The sequence below is a fragment of the Ictidomys tridecemlineatus genome, chromosome 12, assembly GCF_052094955.1.
Source record: "Ictidomys tridecemlineatus isolate mIctTri1 chromosome 12, mIctTri1.hap1, whole genome shotgun sequence".
In the NCBI taxonomy this organism is placed as follows: Eukaryota; Metazoa; Chordata; class Mammalia; order Rodentia; family Sciuridae; genus Ictidomys; species Ictidomys tridecemlineatus.
Window position 1 is genome coordinate 83,978,163 of NC_135488.1, and position 21,945 is coordinate 84,000,107.

At 52.9% G+C, this 21,945-nt stretch overlaps 1 protein-coding gene across 8 annotated transcripts in view; it reads right to left on the minus strand.

The window, feature by feature from the left end:
- The window catches only part of Ttc7a (tetratricopeptide repeat domain 7A), a 113,857-nt gene that overhangs the window by 47,433 nt on the left and 44,479 nt on the right, over nucleotides 1-21,945 (minus strand). For all 8 annotated transcript variants that reach the window (XM_078029250.1, XM_078029248.1, XM_005324494.5 and 5 more), the window contains 5 exons: nucleotides 21,746-21,903; nucleotides 21,169-21,232; nucleotides 10,771-10,908; nucleotides 10,126-10,209; nucleotides 5,554-5,658 (listed from right to left, as the gene is read on the minus strand). In XM_078029250.1, the coding sequence (XP_077885376.1) occupies nucleotides 5,554-5,658; nucleotides 10,126-10,209; nucleotides 10,771-10,908; nucleotides 21,169-21,232; nucleotides 21,746-21,903 (549 nt within the window). The remainder of the gene's footprint in view (nucleotides 1-5,553; nucleotides 5,659-10,125; nucleotides 10,210-10,770; nucleotides 10,909-21,168; nucleotides 21,233-21,745; nucleotides 21,904-21,945) is intronic.

Genomic DNA, 21,945 nt, shown 5'->3' on the forward strand with positions numbered 1-21,945 from the left:
TACACACACACACACACACACACACACACACACATATGAATGCAACTATGCACTCATGTATATATATATTTATGTGTATATGTGTGTGTGTGTGTGTGTGTGTATTGTACATACACATGATCTCACTGACAAATTAGGAAGTGGCATCAAAAGCCCTCTAGAATCCAGAGAGGGGACATTACAGTCTCTTGGCCTGACCCTTAGTTAGGAGGAGTGACCACACAAGGATAAGCTGGTGACTCTGCAGCCCTGCTCAGTCTGCTCTGCCAGGTTGTTCAAGTTATCTGACCCCACCCTGGTCCAGAACACACATTCCCATAATCAGTAGACCCAGTCATTGTCACAAAACTCACCCCCTCCATGGGTTATGCACTGGAATATTTCCCATCCTATCCTGAGAGTCTATTTTAATTTTTTAAGTGTTCTAGCCCACAGCCCATGAATGGGTCTCCACCTGTGCGGTCTGCAAATGCTGTTCTAACCCGACAGTGTGAGCTGCCAGGTGCCTGAGCTTCTGCCACCTGCCCTGGTCTTCTCTGCTTGGTGCCTCAGGTATACTTCCCCAACTCCAGACACTTCCTCCCCCAGCCTCCAAAGTTAACAACTGTCAGCTCTGTGGGGAACACTGCTTCTGCGACAGCTCAGGCGTGGCTCTGGGTCCTGCCTGCTGGTCATGATACTTCCCAGTGAGGAGTCTCCAGTGTTCCTGCCAACCTTCCTCCCCATGATGCAATGCTCTTGTACCCAGGGCAGACACATAACCTTGTCAAAAAAAAAAAAAAAAAAAAAACCTGAGAAAGTCCTCAGTCCTCCTGTGGTTCTACAGAGACTGAACCCCCCACCTGGACCCTGCATGTCACAGCACCATGGCCACCTGGTGGAACAGCTGGAGGTTCTGAGGCACAGGGGACTTGCATGACCTAGGCTCAGAAAGAACAAAACTGAGTTTTCATCCCAGGACCCCTGACCTCAGGCTGCCCTCTGTAGCTTTTCATTTTTCTCCTCTCTGACACTTTAGAAAAAGAATGAACTGAAGGGTATAATGCTTTGATGCTCTGCTTTCATGAGCAAAGGAAAGGTTCCTGCGATCTTGCAAGTTCTCCTTTCCCCAGCGCTCCTTGCTGACCGCCTCGCTCTTCCTGGGCTGACTTCTCTCTGCAGCAGGCCAAAGAGGTTTCACCCTGGGAGTCTCCCCTCTTCCTAGGGACTAGAAAAAGCCCATTTCTGAGCCTGCGGGGCTATGTTTAAAGAGATCTCCAGTTTCTCCTTAGTTCCTTCCCATAGGACCCGGAGCCTACTGGTCACTGCTCTGTGGAAAACCCACTTTTTTCTTCCTGGGAAGACACTTTCTCATTTCTATAAGGCGGTGGCAGGAGAGCTGGTGCTCGCTTCTCCCTGCCGTCAACACTTAATCCATCTTCCTGGCTCTGCCCACCCCTAAATTTGAAAAATGAAGGCAAAAATGTAAATAAAGGTGCATCCTTTCTGAGTGCCTGCTCTTGAAGGGGCTAGAACAGCCATGCTGAGCATTTACCAGGGACCAGCAGGGACAGGCAGGGACAGGCTCCATCTCCACTCATGTTCACAGCCTCCCCGTCACAGCGGATGTGACAGTTCTCAGATTACAGATGAGGAAACTGAGGCCCTGGGAAGTAAATGACTGCTTCAAAGCCACAAGCTAGTGAAGTGTGGGTAGGTGGGGACTTGAACCCCAGCGCTTTCTGCCACACCCACGGCCCCTCAGGGGATGGGTGTCCCCTGTGGGAGACACATCACATACCTTCCTGAGGTGAGCACACCCGCGTTTCCACTCCACAGCCTCCTCTGTTGTCTGTGTGACACATACCACTCACGCACACCCTGTCCTCTTTGCCTCCTACAAATGTTTCAACTTTTAAAATTACATGGATTTTAAATACTTGTGTTTGGAGGGATACTAAAAAATATCCACATCTCCCTTTCTCCTCCTTTTCTAAAAGTAGGGTCCCTGGGGCTGGGGATGTGGCTCAAGCGGTAGCGCGCTCGCCTGGCATGCGTGCAGCCCGGGTTCGATCCTCCAGCACCACATACAAACAAAGATGTTGTGTCCGCCAAATACTAAAAAATAAATAAATATTTTAAAAATAAATAAATAAATAAATAAAAGTAGGGTCCCTGGCAAGAGGCTGGCCAAGCCCAGGCAGAGGACATCATGCAGGCCTCTCTGGTTTTGTGCCGGGGAAAGTCCTTAACCAACCTCAGCCTCAGTCCTCCCTGCAAACTCCTACCCCGTCACAAAGTCCTCCGTTAGCCAGCAACCAGCACAGGACCATGCAAGTCCCTTTGCCGGCCCCCACTTGGGGGCAACCTTGCTCTCAGACCCAGACTTGGCCTGGGGCATCCCACACTGGCTTTGGACATGAGGACAGGATGCAGGGACAGCAGGTGCTCCGCCCTTTGGGCATGTGGCCACCCAGGCTGGTCCTGCCTAGCACAACTTGTTTTCCTAATGTCCCAGTTTCAGCCTCCTTTCCTGCAACCCAGGCCAAATGGTCCACCCCCAGATTTCTGTCCCCTGCTCTTGGGGCTTGGCTGGAAGATGGCTGGGCCTGCTGGGGGCTGACGTGAGCCAGAAGGCTGTGAAGGCAGGAGACGGAGGGGCGTCAGTCGCGTCTCAGGATGCGTGCTGTCTCATGCAACTAGGCCCCTGCCGCCGTCAGACCATCCTCCATTGCTGCAGCCTTGGGAACAGAGAGCACAAGGCTGCTCATCTCCTGGCTTCCTCGGAGAACAGGCTGCCCTTGGCTACCCCACAGCCTGCTCCCTGCCCTGTGCCAACCAGGCAGCAAGAACTAGCCAAAGGGCAGGAGAAACTACTGAGCCAAGTGCAGAACACTTGGGCCCCTCCTGGCTTGCTGGGCCATGCTTAGTCTGATATAAATTAGAAGTAACGCCCACCGTTTGTACCATTTTCTGCAGGGAGAGGGGTTCAGAGTGCAAAACATCGTGAGCAAAGAAGATCCCCATCTAATTGGGAAGACAAGGGCCATCCAAGGCAGAATTCCTTGTGAAGAGACAGCTGTGCTCATGGGCAAGGAAGGTCCACCCACCAGCACCACCCACTGAACTGTGGGTGGCGTTTCAGAAGTGAGAGAGGCAGTCCTGCCCCAAGAAACACCAGATCGCAATGCAGTGCAATCCATGTCCAAGGCAGGTGCAAGCAAGGTTTTGGGGGATACAGGAGTTGGCTTCCAGACTAGGGAGGCTGCCAGTGGCCCACCCCTGGCCCACCAGGGTCTTGTGCTGGCTGGGCCTGATTTAAACCCCGCTTCCAAGCCGCCCCAACGCTCAACATGCTCAGCCCAGGTTCAACAGCTCGCCCTTCTTTCTCCCTGATCCAATGACAAGTCTACGTGTTTAAGCTTCCTTCTGGGCTTTTCTATTTATGTTGTCATTGATTACTTTGCTCCTAACTCATCTGATTTCAATTTGGACTGATTTGATCCTAATTTTATTACCATGTAATCTGAATGCACATAATTACTGTAATTATGCTGTAGAGGGAAACAGCTCCTCTGTGGTGGGAAGACCTAAATTTAGGGCTTCCTGGCAAGGGTGCCGTTGGCTGGGTGGACCACAGCTCCCTTGGAGCTGGCAGCCTTCGGGAGCACAGATGCCCTCCCCCGCCCCACCCTCGGAGACATGGGTATTCTGGGCTTCATTGCAGGGACGTTTGAGGCCCCCCTCAGAAGCCCTGGAACAAACAGGGGTCTGAACTGACGGTCAGGAGCCCACTCGCTCTGCACCCTTCAGCTCCTGCTAAATCTCTGCCACCCATATCCAAGTGCTTGCTCATCAGGGCACCCTAACTCTAGGGAATAAGATGTCAACAGCCTTCCCCAAAAGATGTGGGGAGCATGAGGGTTCCCTGATATTCACAAGGCCAGGGAAAGCAAATTGTAGTGGAAGGCCTTGCTGCTGGCCCACCTGGATCCTCCCTACCCTCCAAGTCCTATTCAAGGCCGCCTCCTCCATGAAGCCTCCCGAGCCCATCCAGCCCTTGCCAGACTTTATATCATTTATGTCAACGCCCAAGGAAGAGACTGTTATTGTTTCCATTTTATGGATGAGAAAATGGAGGCACAGCAAGGTTACGTGCCTTACTCAAGAGCACCCAATGGGTGGGCAGCAAAAACTCTTGACCACCTCACCATTCTGTGCCTTCTAAAAGCCTAAAACCCATTACAGGGTGGTTCTGACGTCATTCTCCCCACAGTGCGGCCCAGCATCAGCATTTCAGACACAAGGATCTGAGCACCGGAAAGTAAAAGGGCAAGGGCTACCTTGTCCCCTCACCCCTGCTGTCCACCCTCCTTGCAGTAGAGAGAAAGCAGAGCTCATGGGGATGGTGAGGTGGGGACCCGAGGGAGGGCCAGGGCCCGTTTCCTGTACTGGAACAGTGTTAGGATGTGGAATTCACAGGGAGCTTATCACCTCCTTTTGCAAGGCCAGTGATTTGACTGCTGGATGCTCAAGGAGGGGAGAGTGGCAGGAGGAGGCAGTTGTCCAGGGTGCTAATTATTGGCACCTGCGGGAGGCCCATGGCGGCTGGCCCCGGGTGTCTTTGAACAAACTGGACCCATGACGGTGAGGGGGTGGGTTGGGGGTGTTAGGACTACCAGAAGTCAGGGATGGCCGTGCCCAGGCAGAGCACCCATTTTGGCAGACCCTGGGCCTGGAGAACAGATGAAGGAACTGGGGACACTTATTCTGAAAGGGAGGAGAGGTGGGACTGGAGCCAGCATGTGGGAGGAATGAGACACTTGCTCTGTCACTCAGAGGGTAGAAACAGGACCACCCCTGACATCAGGAGGCTAAATGGGACTTACGAATGCCAAGAGCGTCTGGAAGTGAGCTCCCAGGGAGCAGACATCCTCGCAGAGGCACTTCACCCAGGGCCAGCGGCCCCGGCCCTAGAGACAAGCAGCCCTGGACTGGGGCTCCGGGCTCCTGGCCCTGTACTCTCCCACTGCTCCAAGCTGCTGATGCCCTGGTTTCCAGGAGACTGTGGTAAAGGCCACCAGCTGGGGAGAGGGCACCCCTTGAGCTGCAGCCTCCTAGCAGCTGAGCTGCTTCAGCAGAGGGCAGAGAGCAGGCAGCAGAGCCCAGGCCAGGCCCAAGGGCTGGAGCCGAGGAAGGAGAGCAGCTGCAGAGGAGCTGCCCTCCCCTCTGCCAAGGGCTAGGACTGACTCTGACCCTCAGCATCACATACGCCCTTTCATGCTGGATATGAGGTCATGCAAGGCTTCTAAACTGCCAAGTGGATCCAGGCAACTCCAGGGTCTCGCCCAGCACCCCCGCTGCTGGGCAGGTTGGGGGGCACCTCTTCTTTCCCTCCACTGGACTCTTGACCACATTTCAAGGCTCAACCGCAAACGGAACCCCATCCTGAGGAGGGGACTGCTGTCGAAGCCTGAAGCTCATGGGTCCTCATGCGTCTTCCTCCGGCTCCACACCCTCCCTTCCATGCCAAGGGACCTGGGCCCTGCCTGCCCGAGACCCAGGCTCACTTACCCAGTGAAGGGGCCCGATGCAGACCTTGGCAGCCATCAAGGGCACAGTGGGGTCCGAGGGCCGCAGCTTCATACACTCCCGTAGCAGGGACACGGCGTAGGCTGACTGCAGGAGCAAGAGCAGGGGACATCATCACTGGCCACATGGGTCTCCACAGATAGGGTGTCTCCCACCCCAGACACCAGTCCCTGCTCCTTTCCTCCCAAGAGCCAGGCAGAGGGTCCAGAGCGGGGCCTGGTGGTGCTGCCAGGCAAGTCCCTCCCTGGGCCTTAGTTTCCTCATCTGAAAAATGGAGGTGAGGACGACCTTGCCCTTGGGGGACAAGACAAGAGCTAACATGGCAACAGATGGAAGCACAGCAAAAGGAATTCAAATCTGAACCCCAGAAATTTCAGAGGTAGAAAAGGGCTCCCTAAACGGGCAGTTGGAGGCAGGGTGGGTGGCAGGATTAGGGAGACCCAGAGGCTGGCAGGAAGAAGGGGAGAAGCCAAGCCAACAGGGCTGGAGACCACCTCCAGGCAGGAATCTGGGATTCCCCAGGGATCCAGGGATGCAGCCTGGACCTGCTGACGGTGGCCACCTGTGGAGGGAGGGCCAGGAGGGGAGAGCAGGATGTTACGGATAGAAACAGCAGCTAATACTTCTCCAGATCTCACTCTGGGCCAGGCATTGTTCTGAGTCAGGGCTCAGAAGTCACAGCCCACAGGCCAATTCTGGCCCTCTGCCTGTTTTTGTAAATAAAGTTGAATTGGAACTCAGTCATGCCTGCACCTTATGTCCTGTGTGTGTGGCTATTTGCATGATACAATGACAGAATGAGATACTTGAGAGAGATTGGCCTGCAAAGTCAAAAATGGCCCTACCTGACCCTTTACAGAAAAAGTTTGCTGACACCCTTTTTTATGTGCTTTAGACATATGAAGCCATTTAATTTTCACAATAGTCCTATGAGGCAAGAACTATGACCAATTGTCAAAAGTGAAATGCTGAGATGGTAAAGAGCTTGATTCAAGCCACACAGCCTGTGACTGAGCTGAGGTTTACACACAGTCTGGCTCCAAATTTTTTATTTTGGAGGCGGGTACTGGGGATTGTACTCAGGAGCACTCAATCATTGAGCCACATCCCCAGCCCTATTTTGTATTTTGTTTAGACACAGGGTCTCACCGAGTTGCCCAGCACCTTGCCATTGCTGAGGCTGACTTTGAACTTGCAATCCTCCTGCCTCAGCCTCCTGAGCTGCTGGAATTACAGATGTGCACTACCGCACCTGGCAAGAAGATTGGCTCTAAATTCTCTTAACCACTACCTCATGCAGGTTCTAGGTGATGACCTCAGATGACTCAGATGGCCACTACAGACCAGAGAGGAAGCCTGTTTCCCTAACATACAATCAATCAATCTCTCTCTCCCCCGCCCCCCTTCAGAGCTGGAACTTTCCGAGTCCAACACTTCTCCAGGGAGCTCAGCAGTTACCCTCCTGGTGTGTATACTCCTGTACATATGTGACCTCAGGTAGGTGGTGCCTGTGTGGGTGACAAGGACAATTCCCATATGCTGGGGCCAAGTACGACTGTGGCCAAGCTATCCACTGTTACTTAGCTTCTCTTTATTCCAAGCAACTCTGGGGATGCCACTGAAGAAAGTGCTCTGGGAGACTGACCTGCTCAGAGCACAGTGTGGCCGACTGGCAGATGCCCAGCTGGGACCAAACTGGCCTTGCTCACCCCAGACCCCCCACCTCCCACCACTTAACAAAGGAAGAGCTTTTCTCCACTCAGCTGTCACAGATTTCACTGGGCTCTGGCTTAAGTGCTGTGGCTTGGATATGGCTGGAGTGTGTTCCCGAAGGGCTTACGTGCTGGAGGGATTGGGTCCTTCAGGTGGTGGCACTGAGATGATGGGACCTTTAAGAGGTGGGGCTGAGTAGGAGTGGCTAGGGCCTTGGGGCCACGCCCTCAGAAGGATGGAGCTAGTTTTCATAGAACCCTACTTAGTTCTCAGGAGAAGGTAGTTATAAAAAGAGCAAGGCTGGTCCCTCCCCTCTGTCAAGCTTCTTGTCTTGCCATGTGATTTTCCCCACATACACACATTCCTGCCATGATGATAATCTACTATGAGGTCCTTACCAGAGCTGAGCCTATGCTGGCTTCATGTCTTTGAGCTCCAAAATAAAGAGCTAAAAAAACCTCTTTTGTTTTCATTTTTACCAGCCTCAGGTATTTCATTACAGTAACAGAAAACAGACTCATACACTCAGACTTTTAGGGTCAATTGCAGTGCCTTTGTTGAGGGCCTACCTTGGGTCCAGTGCTGGGCTAGGGGTTGTGGAGTCACTGTGAGAAGGGACACAAATGGCTCTTGCCTCTAATGAGCTCACAAAAAGGCAGAGGGAGGGCAAGAAGAAAAATGCTACCCTCCACTATTGGTCTCTCAGAGACAAGAGTGTAGGAGGCCAAGCTCAAGAAGGTACTGACAAATGACTGGCTCCTGCAGACTGGGAACCAGTGTGGGCTGCAGCAAGGGAGGCTGTGGGAGGGGCTTGAAAAAGCTGTCAGGCCCCACCTCCTCTGCAAGCCCCTCACCAAGGTCCTTTCTGCCTCTAGCCTCACCCCATGCGCCAGGCCAGCCTCAGGCTGCTGCTCAGCCTCCTCTGGGTGGCTGACCTTTGGGTCTTTGCAATGGAGGACTCTCTAACACTGACCCTCCACATTCCACCCCACCCCTTCCCACCCCACCCCCACGCAGACCAGAAAACGCTGCTATTTAAGGAGCCATCCGAGGACTCGGCTGCAGCCGGCTCTTGGCTCTTTTTCTTTCTTTCTTTTTTTTGTCATGCTGGTTACCTAGCAACGCAGCCAATGCAATTGCCGCATGGAGACCAAGAGAAGGAACGACCTAAATCATGCCACACAACTCATCTGTTATTCCTGCGGGTTCAAATGCCAGGTATATTTATATCTGCCCAGTCTCACCTTCTGGAAGGTACAGAACCTGGATTCCCACCAGGGGCCCTTGGCAAAGGCAAGTTCGGGTCACTCCTCTGAAAGCTGCCTGGGACAGTTGGGCTGACTGATTTGGTATCCAGGATTCCCAAGGGGGGTAGAGAGTGCCTTCCAGAACAATCTCCTACTGCCCTGAGTGATGGGTGGGGACAGCTTCGTGTCTCTAGCCAGTGGAGTCTCCCTCATGAGGAATTAACTGGTCACCCCAAGTCCCTGCCTGTGAGCTCATTCCTTCCTGTGCCCACCTGCTGGTTCATGAAGGGGCCGGGCCGGGAGGGTGCCAGGCTGTGTCTGGACCTCCCTGTGCCCATTGCTTCTCCAGAGGAAGGTAGGAAGCCCCTTACTTCCAGGGCCATCATGGAACTTTCCTTGAGCCTGGGGGACCTCCAGAGCCCCCCAGGCAGAGGGCTCATCTTTCCAGTCCCCCTACCTCGACTCCTGTGGCTGTGACTTGTCTGTGCTCTGAATACTTCCTGCTAAGCCACAGCCAAGAGATCACGTGACTTCAAGATGCTCTGGCCCCTGTGGGGAGGGCGGGTGAGGAGGATGACATCCAGCACTGACCTGGGCTGTGCCTCCAGCCTCACCCCGTGCGCCAGGCCATGGCGCCCGGTCTCCTTCCCCCTCCCTGCCAGGTCCTGGCGGCCTCTCTCCTGAGGCCCAGAGATGCCTGGCAGCCCTCCATTGGTGGAGGCGGTGCTGGCACACTGGGAGGGCCCTCCTCGGAGACAGCCACGGGGCTAGAAATGGAACGCGGCACAGATGGGCTGGGGGGCGAGGGATTCCCTCAGCCCCATGAAAGGGCTCTGGGTATTTAGAGCTCCTGGAACCATCTGCGACTCATGCCACCTTACTTCCTGCATTTGTAGCATCCTCAGCCCCAACACCCTCAGCACCCATCTCCGGAAAGGTTTTCCTTTCATGTCATTGCTTAAAATAGAAGCTTATATAAGTGTAATTCTGATCGCAGGAAAAATGAGGAGTGCTGGCACGGGGGCTGGGTGCACGGGGGCCGAGTGTCCGCCCCAGTGCCCCTTGCTCCGGGCAGCCTCTCCCCGCCCACCAGCTCTCCTGGCCACATGGACCACACACTTCTCCCTTGGGGCTCCCTATGGGGGGGCCCTGCTCCACTCACCCTCCCATCTTTTCTCCTAGGCAAGTTCCCAACTCGCAGGCAGGCCCTTTCCTGATGCCTCGTCCAGTGGGCTGGAACGGTTCCCCTCACCTGGAGCCACACCCCACGCCCATCCCACACAGTCATGCCCAAGTCACCAGCACAAGTGCCGCGAAGCCCCCACACACCACACTCAGAAAAGCACCCGACTCACACCTGCATGTAGGGCAGGCACACTGTGACTTGCAGGTGGATGTGGGAGTCACTCAGGGCCCTTATCTGTCCTCCCCACCCACACTCCTGGAGATTCAGACAGTTGCTGGAGAACAGTTCCCAACCACCCACCTTCTCCCTGTGCACCTGGCTCCAGAGAAGCTCCCCAGCTCTCCACCTCTGGCAGGGACCAGAGGAACACAGAGCTCCTGTGCAGTGCCCAGCATCCCTGGGCCTTACCTTCCCACAAGCCACCATGGAGAGGGCCACTTGGTACCAAAGGTGAAATTCTCCAAACGCAAACTTCATGGCTCGTTCCAGGCACTGGGGAGGGGGAGATGGTCAGCATTTCTCCATCACTGTCCTCTCCCCTTTCCACCCACTTTCAGAGTAACCACTACTCAAGGTCACTGCCTTTGGGAGGCTGCAGGACGCCTATACTTGGTTCCTGTAGGAAAACCAGGGGAAACTGGCATGCTATGTGACCCTACAAAGTAACTCAACCTCTCTGGTCCTTAGTTCCCATTTCCATAACCTGTGAATGATTTCACAGGGCCATGATGAAGAGCAAATAAAATAAAGTTTGCAAAAAATGCTTTCAAAATGTATACATTCAATAAAAATAACAGCTGTTTTTATTATGTATGACAGTATTCATATCTTTTTACATGCAGGAACTCATTTATTCTCCCCAACAACCCCCATTTCACAGATGAGGAAGCTGGGGTTGATAGGACTTGCCAAGGTCACAGGGCTAAAAAAGGCACAGCAGCCTGGCAGGAGAGTGACAAGTGGGGGTGGGGTGGGGATAAACGGTGGCATCATCAGATTTCCTGATGTACTGTCTGACTCCGGGAGTGCAGTGGGCTGCATGGGCAGCCGTACCTCAGAAAGCATGTCGTACTGCCCCCTCCTGCCCAGCGTGATGCTCAGGAGGTCATAGATGGCCGCAGCGTTCTGTAGGCTCACCATCCGGTCCTCTGCCTGCTCAGGGGCCCGGCTCAGCACCACGTCCCGAGTTGCCTGTGGATGGAATGTGGTTTGGGAATGAGTGAGGACAGGAGATAAGCAGGTGCTTGTCCCCACAGGGTCCCCACCTTGCAAGCCCAAGCACTATCACCTTTTGTCACCACCCCAGGCTAAGCAAATAGCCATACTCCCAGAAGCAACCTTGTCCCACTCCCATGAAGGGGTCCAGAGATAGAGAAATGCCACCTTAGTCCCAGGTGGGACTGGGATGCAATCTGCAGTTCTGCAAAAATTCAAACCTATAGCCGGTGCGATGGCACACGCCTGTAATCCCGCAGCTCAGGAGGCTGAGGCAGGGGGATCGCAAGTTCAAAGCCAGCTTCAGTAAATTAGCAAGAAAAAGCAATGTGGCAAGACCCCATCTCTGAATAAAAAGTAAAATGGGTTGGGGATATATCAGTGGTTAAGCGCCCCTGGGTTCAATCCCCAGTATAAAAAAAAAAAAAAAAAAGTGCCACAACCATACAGCTGTCATCTCAATGCACCCATTGTTACACTTAGCCACTGTCCTTTGTACGAGTTTACTTCTTCTCAATTCAGGATCCAATCCTGGACCCTGCCCAGGTGCCATGCTCATTAGCCTTCTTTCATCTGGAAGAGCCCCCTCAGCCTCTCTTTCACGGCACTGGCGTTGATGAGTATGGAGCCGTTTCTAGAATTTGCAATTCTCCCCAACCATAGCATGAGCTTCAGATAACATGGGGACCATCCAGTTTGGGTGTGGGGGCTCTGCTGCTCCACTCCTGGGAGGAGAGCTAGGGGCTGTGGCCTCTCAATATCCTCTTCTCCCCTCTCCAACCCCACCTCTTCCTATCTCTCCTGTGTCTAGTCCAGACGACCCCTGGCTCCTCTCGTCCCACCCCAGAGTGAGCTTCCCCACACCAAGGGCTCTGCTGCTGGCCTCCAGCCTGCAGATTTCAGCGGCTCCTGGCATTGCCAGATGGCTGCCCAGGAGGGGAGGAGGGAAAGTGTGTTTTGAATCCGTGGTTCAGTGAATTCAGAAGGCATTCCTTGTCACCAGGCCTGAAACCCCATCATGGAGGGGAGATTCTTCTTCTGTGGTCTCGGGCATGTGGTCCCACATCCTGCCCACCTCCATACCCAGGGGCAGAAGAGAGGGTGGAAAGGGAGCAGCTAAACGGCCACAGTCATTGGGGGCTCTGAGCAGCAACAGGGCAGGGACTAGGCTGAGGACATTCTGGGGTCTGAAAAGACATCCACCCCACGTGTCCCCCACCAAAAACACATGCATGCAAAGCTGAGCTCTGGCCAGAAGCTCCTGCAGGCTGCTCCCAGCCTCCTTCGCTGGCCCTCTCCTCTATGCCAAAGGGATCTCTGTCCTATCCAGCATCTCCCTCCCTTTGTCTGCACCCCCACCTCAAGAACAAGGATTCACCTTCCTGACAGAACAGGAAGGAGCTCCAGGCCCCGAAACCCCTGGGCCTCCATCATCAGATCCACAGGACTCTCCCATCCATCCCCAGGTGGTCCTGCCTCTCACTCCTACAGATCCAGGGCCGAGACTCCCAGGAGCAAGTGGCTGGGGAGACAGAAACCCCATGGCCTGCTGGTTCCGGCCATGACTGGCATGCTGGGCTGAAGCGTGCTCTCCTGGAGGCCCCTGGAAGCCAACATAAGTCCCAGCCCCAAGGAGGCAGCTCATTCACGGGGGCATTTCCAGCAGGGGGACAGACAAGTGCCTAGGGGAGCTGACAGCTGCCCGGTCAAGCCAAATTCAGTGAGAGTTGTGCATTTCCCCAGGGACATGGGGCCCAGCAGAGAATGCCTAGGAGAGTATGGAATGCCAGGAATTCCCCAGAAAGGCTGGTCACTGGAGCCAGCCTGGTTAATAAGAACTGATCAGGAGACAGGGTGGGGAAGGAAAGGGCCAAGAAACCCCCTCCCTCCCAGTGACACCACAACGCAGCCACCTACAAGGATTCTGGGGAGAGGTTTTCCAGGAGCTGAGAAGAAACACAGCCCTCCTCTCACCCCCAGCAATGGACCTCCTGCTCCTCCTCCAGCAGCTCCACTCGCAGCTGGAGCGGAGCCCAGGGAGGGGGCCTCGACCAGGGGGGAGGCAATGAGAAGATGGGGAACAGAGACGGAGCCCTAGGGAGACCCAGGGAGGGGGCTACCGCGTGCACATGCTGAGTGCAACCGGACCAGAATTTTGGTGGGATGGAGAAGTCAGGATGGAAGGGGAGAGGCTGGGTGGCTTTTTGCTTTTCTTTCTCTTTTTTTAGTACAGGGGATTGAACCCAGGGGCGCTCAGCCACCACTCAACCACCGAGCCATATCCCCAGTCCTCTTTTATACTTTTTATTTAGAGACAGGGTCTCATTAAGTTACTGAGAGCCTCGCTAAGTTGCTGAGGCTGGCTTGGAACTTGTGTTCCTCCTGCCTCACCCTCCAGAGCTGCTGGGATTACAGGGGTGTGCCACTGTGCCTGGCTTTGCTTTTCTTGTTTTGTTTTTTTCATTTTATCCCCAGCACTAGGGGTTGAAACTGAGGCCTGGTACATGCCAGGTAAGTACTCTACCACTGAGCTACATCCCCAGCCCTACCCCCTATTTTTCATTTTCTTTTGAGACGGGGTCTTACTAAGTTGCTGAAGCTGGTCTTGAACTTGTGACCCTCCTGCCTCAGTGTCTTGAGGAGCTGGGATTATAGGCACCGCCACTATATCTGATTAGGGGTGGCTTTTTGTGGGGGTGGGGGTGTGAAGTCTGTCTGGGAACATCCAGGGCCTATGCATCCACCTCTGCAGATCTGCCATGTCCAGGGGACTGTGAGCAGCCAGCTGCCACTACTGCCTTTCCGTAACTGCTCACCCAGCAGCTCCTCTTCAGCCACAGGAAGCTCCTTGAAGCTCCCTGTTGTCACTAAGGCCCTAATTTAGTTACGCTGCAGTTCCCTGTCAACTGGAACGCCTTCTGGTTCCTCACAACACCATCAAGGTGGCCCCTTCCTACAGTCAATGCATCTCGCCGCGGAAGCCAGGGCTCCCACCCTCACCAGCACAGGGGTGAGCCCTGTGCATCCCTGACTGGTTCATCAGCCCTTGTGACATGGCTGTCTAGAGTCTGAGCCCCTAGCACAGCCTCCGACACAGAACCTCACTAATACACCTTCGTAGAGTGAGCAACTCCCCAGCGAGGAAGATTCAAACCCCACCCACCCTAGACCTTGGCCTAGAGGAGAACAGGCCGCTGAGGGCACGCTGCTGGAGGGAGGGGTGGATTTGCAGAACTGGGCATTAATTAGGTCAGACTAATAGGAACAGAAAAGAGGAGTACAACAGAGCAAATCCTCCTCCTGGTTTCTGGGGCCAGTAGGGAAGGCAGGCTCTTGGGCGTCCTCAGATCTTACGCAAACCAGCACCTGTGCCAAGAGGGAAGCGTGCCTCCCCGGGGGACAGCCAGAAGCAGAGGTTTGCCAGGAGGTTACTATGGCTTTGGGGCAGGGCTGCCTTGAAACACTGTGGTTGCCAGGCAGCGCCTGTGTATGTAACCATGGTAACGGGGTGGGGTGGGGGAAACGGGCAGAAAGGAGGAAGTTGTGGGGGCTGGTGGGTGAAGCCACCAAGGAGTAGGAATTCATGTGCAGCTCAGCAGCCCGGAGCAAGACTCAGCTGCCAGGGCCTCAGAGTCCCCAGTTGTCCCACTTCCTCCTCCCTCGGCTCACTGCCCTTACGCCACACAGACCCCAGGCTTCAGCAACAGCCTGCACAGAATGCGTGCCCGCCTCCTCCTGCGGTTCTTCCCTTCCACCATTTATTCACAAGGCCTCAGATTCCGGCTTGCACTGGGAGATCCTCCATATCAAAGGCAGTCACGCATGAGTGCGCCTGGCACCCTTAAAGTAATACATGGCCACTCAACTGCCTTCCCACCACCTTCCTCCACTCGGCTCTTGGGGTTTCTCCCTGCCTCCTCCCCTACCTGGCACTGACTGCCCGACCTCGGGGCCCAGACCCGGGCTCCCTGTCTCTGGGAATGCTCTACTTTAATCTGTGCAGTTAACCCCAAGCAGGGCTTCCACGGTTGTCCCTGCCCCTAGCCTTTGTCCCTTTGACAGTTCTCCCAGGGAAGAACTCTCTCCTACAGCTTCTGGTGGCCCCAGGAGGGAAAGCCAATGCTCCTCCTCACAAACCCCTTGATCCAATAGCTTACACTGCCACCTGGATGCACATCTGCTCTTTGGACAAGTATTCATGGGACAAATACGGGAATCTCCATTTCCCCAGGCCAGCCCACCTGAAACCTAAGGCATATGCCACTCAAGTTCAAACAGGCTTGTGTTAGATGTTACTCTATTAGAAGCTGAATTCTCATGCCCATCATCGTATCTGGCCTCACAGTAATTCCATGAAAGGGTTAGCAATAAAGCCACAGCTCCCCTATTCCCAGATGAGGACGCTGAGTTCCAATCTCTGATGGCCAGTCCAAGACCTGCTACTTACCTGAGCCCTAGCTGCCCCTTGCTCTTCCATCTGTTCCTTCTGACCTGGCAAGGTGTAAGCTCAGTTCCTAGCCTCTGCTGGCTGCAGGGCTCAGACGACACTGACCTTTGCCTCTGCCCAGCCCTGTTTCTCCTTTCTAATCCTAGACTGAGACAGGGCTCCAGTCTAAGAGAAGGACAGGGGAAAACCTTCTAAATGTCATCCTATCATTCTCAAAACAACCAATGCACACAGATAGGTAGTGGTGACCCAGATTAGAACTCAGACATTCCCTGCCACCAGGTGTCTCCGGGACAGTGTCCAATAGCTTCCCTCATGTCACCAGGTTGGCTCTGCTTAAGAAAGAACAAAAGCAAGGCTGAGAAGGTAGCTCCGGGTAGCACGCTTGCCTGGCCTGTGCAAGGCCCCAGATTCTTCACCAGTATTCGGGGGCCGTGGGGAGAAAGAATGAAAGCAAAACAGGCGGACAAGGCGCCAGTCAGGCCTCAGGCGCTGCTTCTCTGAAAAGATGCTCCTGGGGCAGTGTGTGGAAGGCCCTGCTCAACCCTATTCTCAGAGACAGCTCTCCACAGGCAAGGAGCGAGCCTCAGGACCTCCTGCTGACATGCCCAGCAATCACCCTAGATAGAAGCCGCCCAGCAGCATCCCTGCCCAGTGCCTCCCCCTCCTTAGAGGTTGCTGTCATTTTCCGCTCCTGCTATTGTCCCCCACCAGCAGACATAATAACTACCGGCTTTCACAGGGCCAAGAAATAACATGCTCTGTGACGTGTTCCATCTACCCAGCGACCTGGGCCAGGCCCATGCCAGCCCCCATGTGCCTGCCGCAGCGGGCTCCCATGGCAGAGATCATAGCTCTTCCTGGCAGCCAATGAGAGACTCTCCCACTGCTATGGAATCAAGGCTCTCCCACTGCTACCCAATCAGCCCCTTCACCATCGCAGCCTTCAGCAGAGCAAGGCCTGTGCTACAGCAGACCAGACGCCAACACTTGGAACAATCTGTCTCATCTTCTGAGTCCCAAATGGAACCAAGCCCAGGAAGTCCTTAAACACACCCACACACACACAGGCTGGGGGTATAGCTCAGTGGTAGTGCACTTGGCTAGATGTGCAAGGTCCTGGGTTTGATCCCAAACAACACACATACACACCACACACACACACACACACAAACACACACACACACACACACACACAAGAAAATCCCCCCAAATAAAGAAAATCCCACAAATAAAGAAAATTCCACAAATTGAATGGAATCCTCAGTATTTCAACCATATCAGAACATATATGTTCTAAAAAAATAACTAAATTGGAACCAAGTACTTTTCAGGACAAATACACATATCAAACAATGTGTGTACGTATGTATGGACCAGGCATCTTTGTGTTCATTTTCTAACTTGATCCGACCAAACTCCTGATAGAGAGGCTGGTTAGCTCCCCTTTATCAATGAGATAACTGAAATTCAGGGAGGTAAGGAACTTTCCCAGACTGCATAGGATATGAATGGCAAATTCAAGATCAAACAGACAGACAGACACCCAGCAATGGGTATGGCATAAAGCCTGGCAGAGTCCCAGTCCCCAGGGCTGTATCTATCTACCCACCCTCGCTCCATGCCACCAGGCCTCTGTGCCCTTTCTGTTTCGGAGAGAGCAAACAAGCAGTGACTTCTTCCCCAGCTGAATGAGAACAAGGGACCAAGGATTCAGTTTGCTTCGGCACATATTTTTAAGCTCTGAATCAGTATTTTGGAAAAGACAAAGGTTGCCCTATCTCCTGGTTCTCCAACTGTCCAAGAAGATCAGACTGGTTTGGGGCTGGGGTTGTGGCTCAGCAGTAGAGCACTCGCCTCGCATGTGTGAGAGACCCTGGGTTCGATCCTCAGCAGCACATAAAAATAAATTAACAAAATAAAGATATTGTGTCCATGTATAACTAAAAAAATTATTAAAAGAAAATCAGACTGGTTTGATATATAGTTCTTGCAAAAACTGGGCATGGTGGTGCATGTCTATAATCCTAGTTACTCAGGAAGCTGAGGCAGAAGGATTGAAAGGGCCAGCCTGAGCAACTAAGCGAGACCCTGTCCAAATAAAACAAAAATAAAAAGGGTTAGGGATGTAATTCAGTGGAACAGCACTTGCCTACCATGAGTGAGGCCCTGTGTTCAATCCCCAGTATTACAAAAATAAACAAAAAACCACCATCATTTGCATTTGGGGTTTAGCTGATGGGGTAATTCTAGTCTGCACTAGATGGGAAGATCCTGGGGACAGGACCGAGAATGGATCATCATTGTTATCTATAGTGCTGAGCATGGTTCAGGTTGTGATAGCTGCTTAAAGATGGATAAATGGCGAATGGGTGGGTGGGTTGATGGATAGATGAATAGTAGGTGGGTATATGTATGTACATATGTGTGTACATATGTATGTATGTATGTATGTATGTATAGATGAGTGGGTAGAACGGTAGATTAATTAATAGTGGGTAAATGAATTTTAAAATGTTCACAAAACTAAGTCCAAAACACAAACCTTGAATCAGTTATAACTCATATCCCTGCACTTCTGTGAAAGCATTTGCAGTTTCTTTCTTTTTTTTTTTTTTTTTTAATTTTTGGTACTAGTTATTGAACCCAGGAGCACTCAACCACTAAACCACATCCCCAACCCCTTTAAAAAATATATCTTATCTAGGAATAGGGTCTGGCTAAGTTGCTTAGGGCCTTGGTAAGTTGCTGAGGCTGGCTTTGAGCTTGTGCTCCTCTGCCTCAGTTTCCCAAGCTGCTGGGATTACTGCCACTACATTTGTAGTTTCTATTTATTTTGTCTCTCAAGAGCTTCCTCATTCATTCTGATCACATATTTATGCGTAACAAAAACCATATCCAAGGCACCAGACCTACGTCCATATCCCACACAGTTACTCCTCTGAGTCCCAAACCACAAACTAGGGTGCTTGCCCAAGAAGCCTGCAAACACCCTCCCCTGGAGCAGCTGCTCTGGTCATCCTGGAAGTGGGGAAGTGATGACAATTATGAGCTGGCTCTGCGGGAACAGCTTTCACTGCAGTGAAAGGAATTCTGCATCATTGGCAGAACCCAAGTAGCAGCCAAGGATGCCAACTGCTTTTCTAGAGGTTTCTCCCCAAGCCTGTCATCTGCAACCAAACCCAGCCAGCTTCAAAGAGAGATGAGGAAAATCCCACAGGCACATGAGGCCAGACTGAAGGTGCACGGAGCACAGGTGGGGGGTGGTCAGCGCAGGAGCCTGGGGAGGGGGCTGTTGGAGTGGAACCCACACCTAGCTCTCTGGCTGATCAAGAATGAGACTGGAGGGAAGGATGATGTTAAACAAAGGCAGGAGGGAAGGCAAGTCTGGTCTCTGAGAAAAAGCTCTGGGCCACAGATGCCAGATTTAGAACAGAAGAAAGGCTTTTGTAGGCGAGATACTAAAGCTAAGTCCATTGCCAATGCTCTGCCCCCAAATTCCACATGCCTGACAGGCTGGGTGTGGGCCAGAGGAAACAAACCTGTGTCAGTGCCTCCTCCCATCACCCTGCAAACTGCTGCAGCCATTTCCCAGGACAGCACCAGCTGTGACCCCTGAGTCTCCTGGCCACCTCGGCCAAACATGTTCCCTATTGCAATACTGGAAAAGAACTGCTTGGAGGGAAGCAGCTATTCAGAAGCATTCACCTGGCTTCAAGCGTGGGCCATATTTTACCAAGAAGGCCGCTCTACACTTGGGAAAATTGAGGCAGCTTTAGGTAAGGGGGCAAAATAACCTTAAGGGATCTGGTCCCGGGAGCCCTGATCAAGTCAAATCTACAGAAAGTGGGTCGTTGTGACAGAGCCTTGCCTTGGAGAAATGATAGCCATGGTTACACTGACAATGGCATGTCCCTGTTACAAAGCCCTCACTAAAGACTCGATGCATTCAATCTTCAAAATTACCTCTCTGGACCTTTTATAGATGAAAAAAAAAAAAAAAAAAAACAAGGATCAGAGCAGGTAGCAAGAGATAGAATCAAGACTGAAATCCAGGAGCTCACTCAGGACCTGCACTTTTATAAGGCATTTAGGGAGATGGATGTGGTTTGGATCATGACCACAAGCTTATTAATATGTGGCCAAGACCAAGAAATATACCTGCCCAGGCACTTAATTTTCTCATCTGTAAAATGGGAACATACTGGTATTAAACTGAATGTTTCCTGTGAAGGACACACTGCTCTCCTGTGAACATCAGACCTGGCACTTGGCAACTCCATCCCCACATATCTGGCTAACCAGCTAGGCTCCCTCCCCTAAGCAGCACCTACCCACCTCACAAGCACACCTCCAGCATACCCTACAGGATGGCTGGCCAGCTGACACTCCACATCAAATACCCAAAAAAATGCCCCTACATGAGGACTTCTATACCCAAAGTGGACCAGCCTGATAGAGGAAGGAGTGTCTTTGCCCCATGGTCCATCAACCCTCCTGCCACCTACCTGCCAGGAGAGCTGTGGAACCAGACACAACTCATCATCCAAGTTTCCTAAACAAGCCCTGGCATCGCCCCTCCCGGATGTCCAAAGGAACATTAATTTCTGGTTGTTCGGGGACCCAGATCAAGGGGTCTTGGTTTCTTAACCTCCACCTCTCTTTTTTTGGTACCAGGGATTGAACCCAGGGATGCCCACTGAGCCACATCCCCAGCCCTTTTTTATTTTTTAATTTGAGACAGGGTCTCACTAAGTTGCTTAGGGCCTGGCTAAGTTGCTGAGGCTGGCTTTGAACTCATGAGCCTCCTATCTCAGCCTCCAAAGCTGCTGGGATTACAGGTGTGTGCCACTGAGCCCGACTTAACTTCCATTTCTGCACACTGCTTTCAGATGCATTGTCTTAGAAGACCTATTCCTCAATCTGGTGGTCCTGCCTCACCAGCTCTGATAGACCCAGTTGGAGGACTTGACTCCAGCCAGCCATGGGGACATACATCTCTATATTTGGCTTTTGGGATCCCTGTTTCACCCTTCCAATTCTCCTTAGACCTGTCCAGTCCATCCTTCATCTCACCCCTTCCTAATCATCCAACTATGATGCACTCTCCTTTGTGAAGCCCTGCAAGCATTGACTTATTTTTCCAGAGCATGCATACACAGATACCCTGGATGCTGGAATTATTAACTTCTGTCCTCTCCCCATCATTAAAACGTAAGCTCCCATGGGGGCACTGACTTTTCTCTCTTTTGGTTGTTGCAACAACTCTGGTATCTAGGCACAAGGCAAGTAATCAAGAATTGTTGCATGAACACATGAGTTAAGGCCACACTTACCTCTGAGTTACTGTCATCTATCTTATAGGGAAGAGGCTGAGAAAGAGAGAGATTTGCCCCTGGCCCTCAGTTAACAAGGACAGAGCTGGAACCTGAACCCAGGCTTCCTGCCTCCAAGGCACATGCTCCTCCTGCTCCCGCCTGCATCGCTCCTGTGTCTGTCATAGCACTCAGCGCCCTGCTGAGTGTAATAATCACCTTTTGCAAACCCAGAGGAGGGGAAGTGCACTTAGTCCCTACCCCTTTGGGGACAGGCCTCCCAATGCAGCCTGTGCGGCCAAACCTAAGCCTAAGAAGCTAGACTCAGATTCCTTACGGGGGAGCAGGGCCAAGACGCTCCCTCATAGATGCATCCCTGGGAGGCAGAGCTTGGCCAGGTCATGGGTGGCCTGTGCCTAAGCTCCATGAGGCCCACCCCAGGATCAGAGGCCCCAAGAGGTGCCCGGGGCTTACCATGGACTCACTGATGAGCAGCAACAGGAGGGCCTCCTCGATGTTATCCTTGGGGCAGTAGAGGCTGAAAGATAAACAGCAGTCCTGGCTCCAGCCCAGTCCTCACCAATGGTCTGGCCCACCATGCAACCTTCTGCCCTGAGTGAGCACCAGCCTGGTAAGGTGACCCTCTCCTGCATAATTCACAGGAACCAGATACCACGTGCAGCTCTTTAACGTGCCCCAGTTATGGATCTGAAAGACCACAGGAGACCTGGCCCTTCCAGCCCCCGGCACTGCACTGCCTGAAGCAGCTGGGAGAGGAAGAAGCTCTTCCTATTGGCCCCAGACCCCATCTATATTGGCACAAATAAGAAAGGCACGTGTCAAAAGCAAGAGTATCAGGAAGGCAGATCATGTGTTTGGCTTCTGGGCCATCTAGATTCTCCCTGCATCCACCCATGTCTCTAAAGAGCCTGCCTGGCCCTGTGCAGGGGAGAGGCTGGGAGGGAGCAGGGCAGAGTGAAGAGCTGCCAGTGCAAACAGACCCTGTGCACAGTGGGAGAGTGGTGTGGTCCAGCAGGGGAGTGGAACTCACTTGTCCCCTTCATAGAGGTGAGGTTTCCGCAGGGTCTGTGTGACGAAGGAATTCTCCTCCTTGCTCATGAACTCAGGCAGAGGGTGGGACAGGGGGCTCCAGTAGCACTCCTCACTCAGGGAGTGCAGCAAGACCCCCGCCAGGTGCTTGGCCGCCATCTGGCAGAAAGGAAGGAACTCAGACCTGGGCACATGATGGGC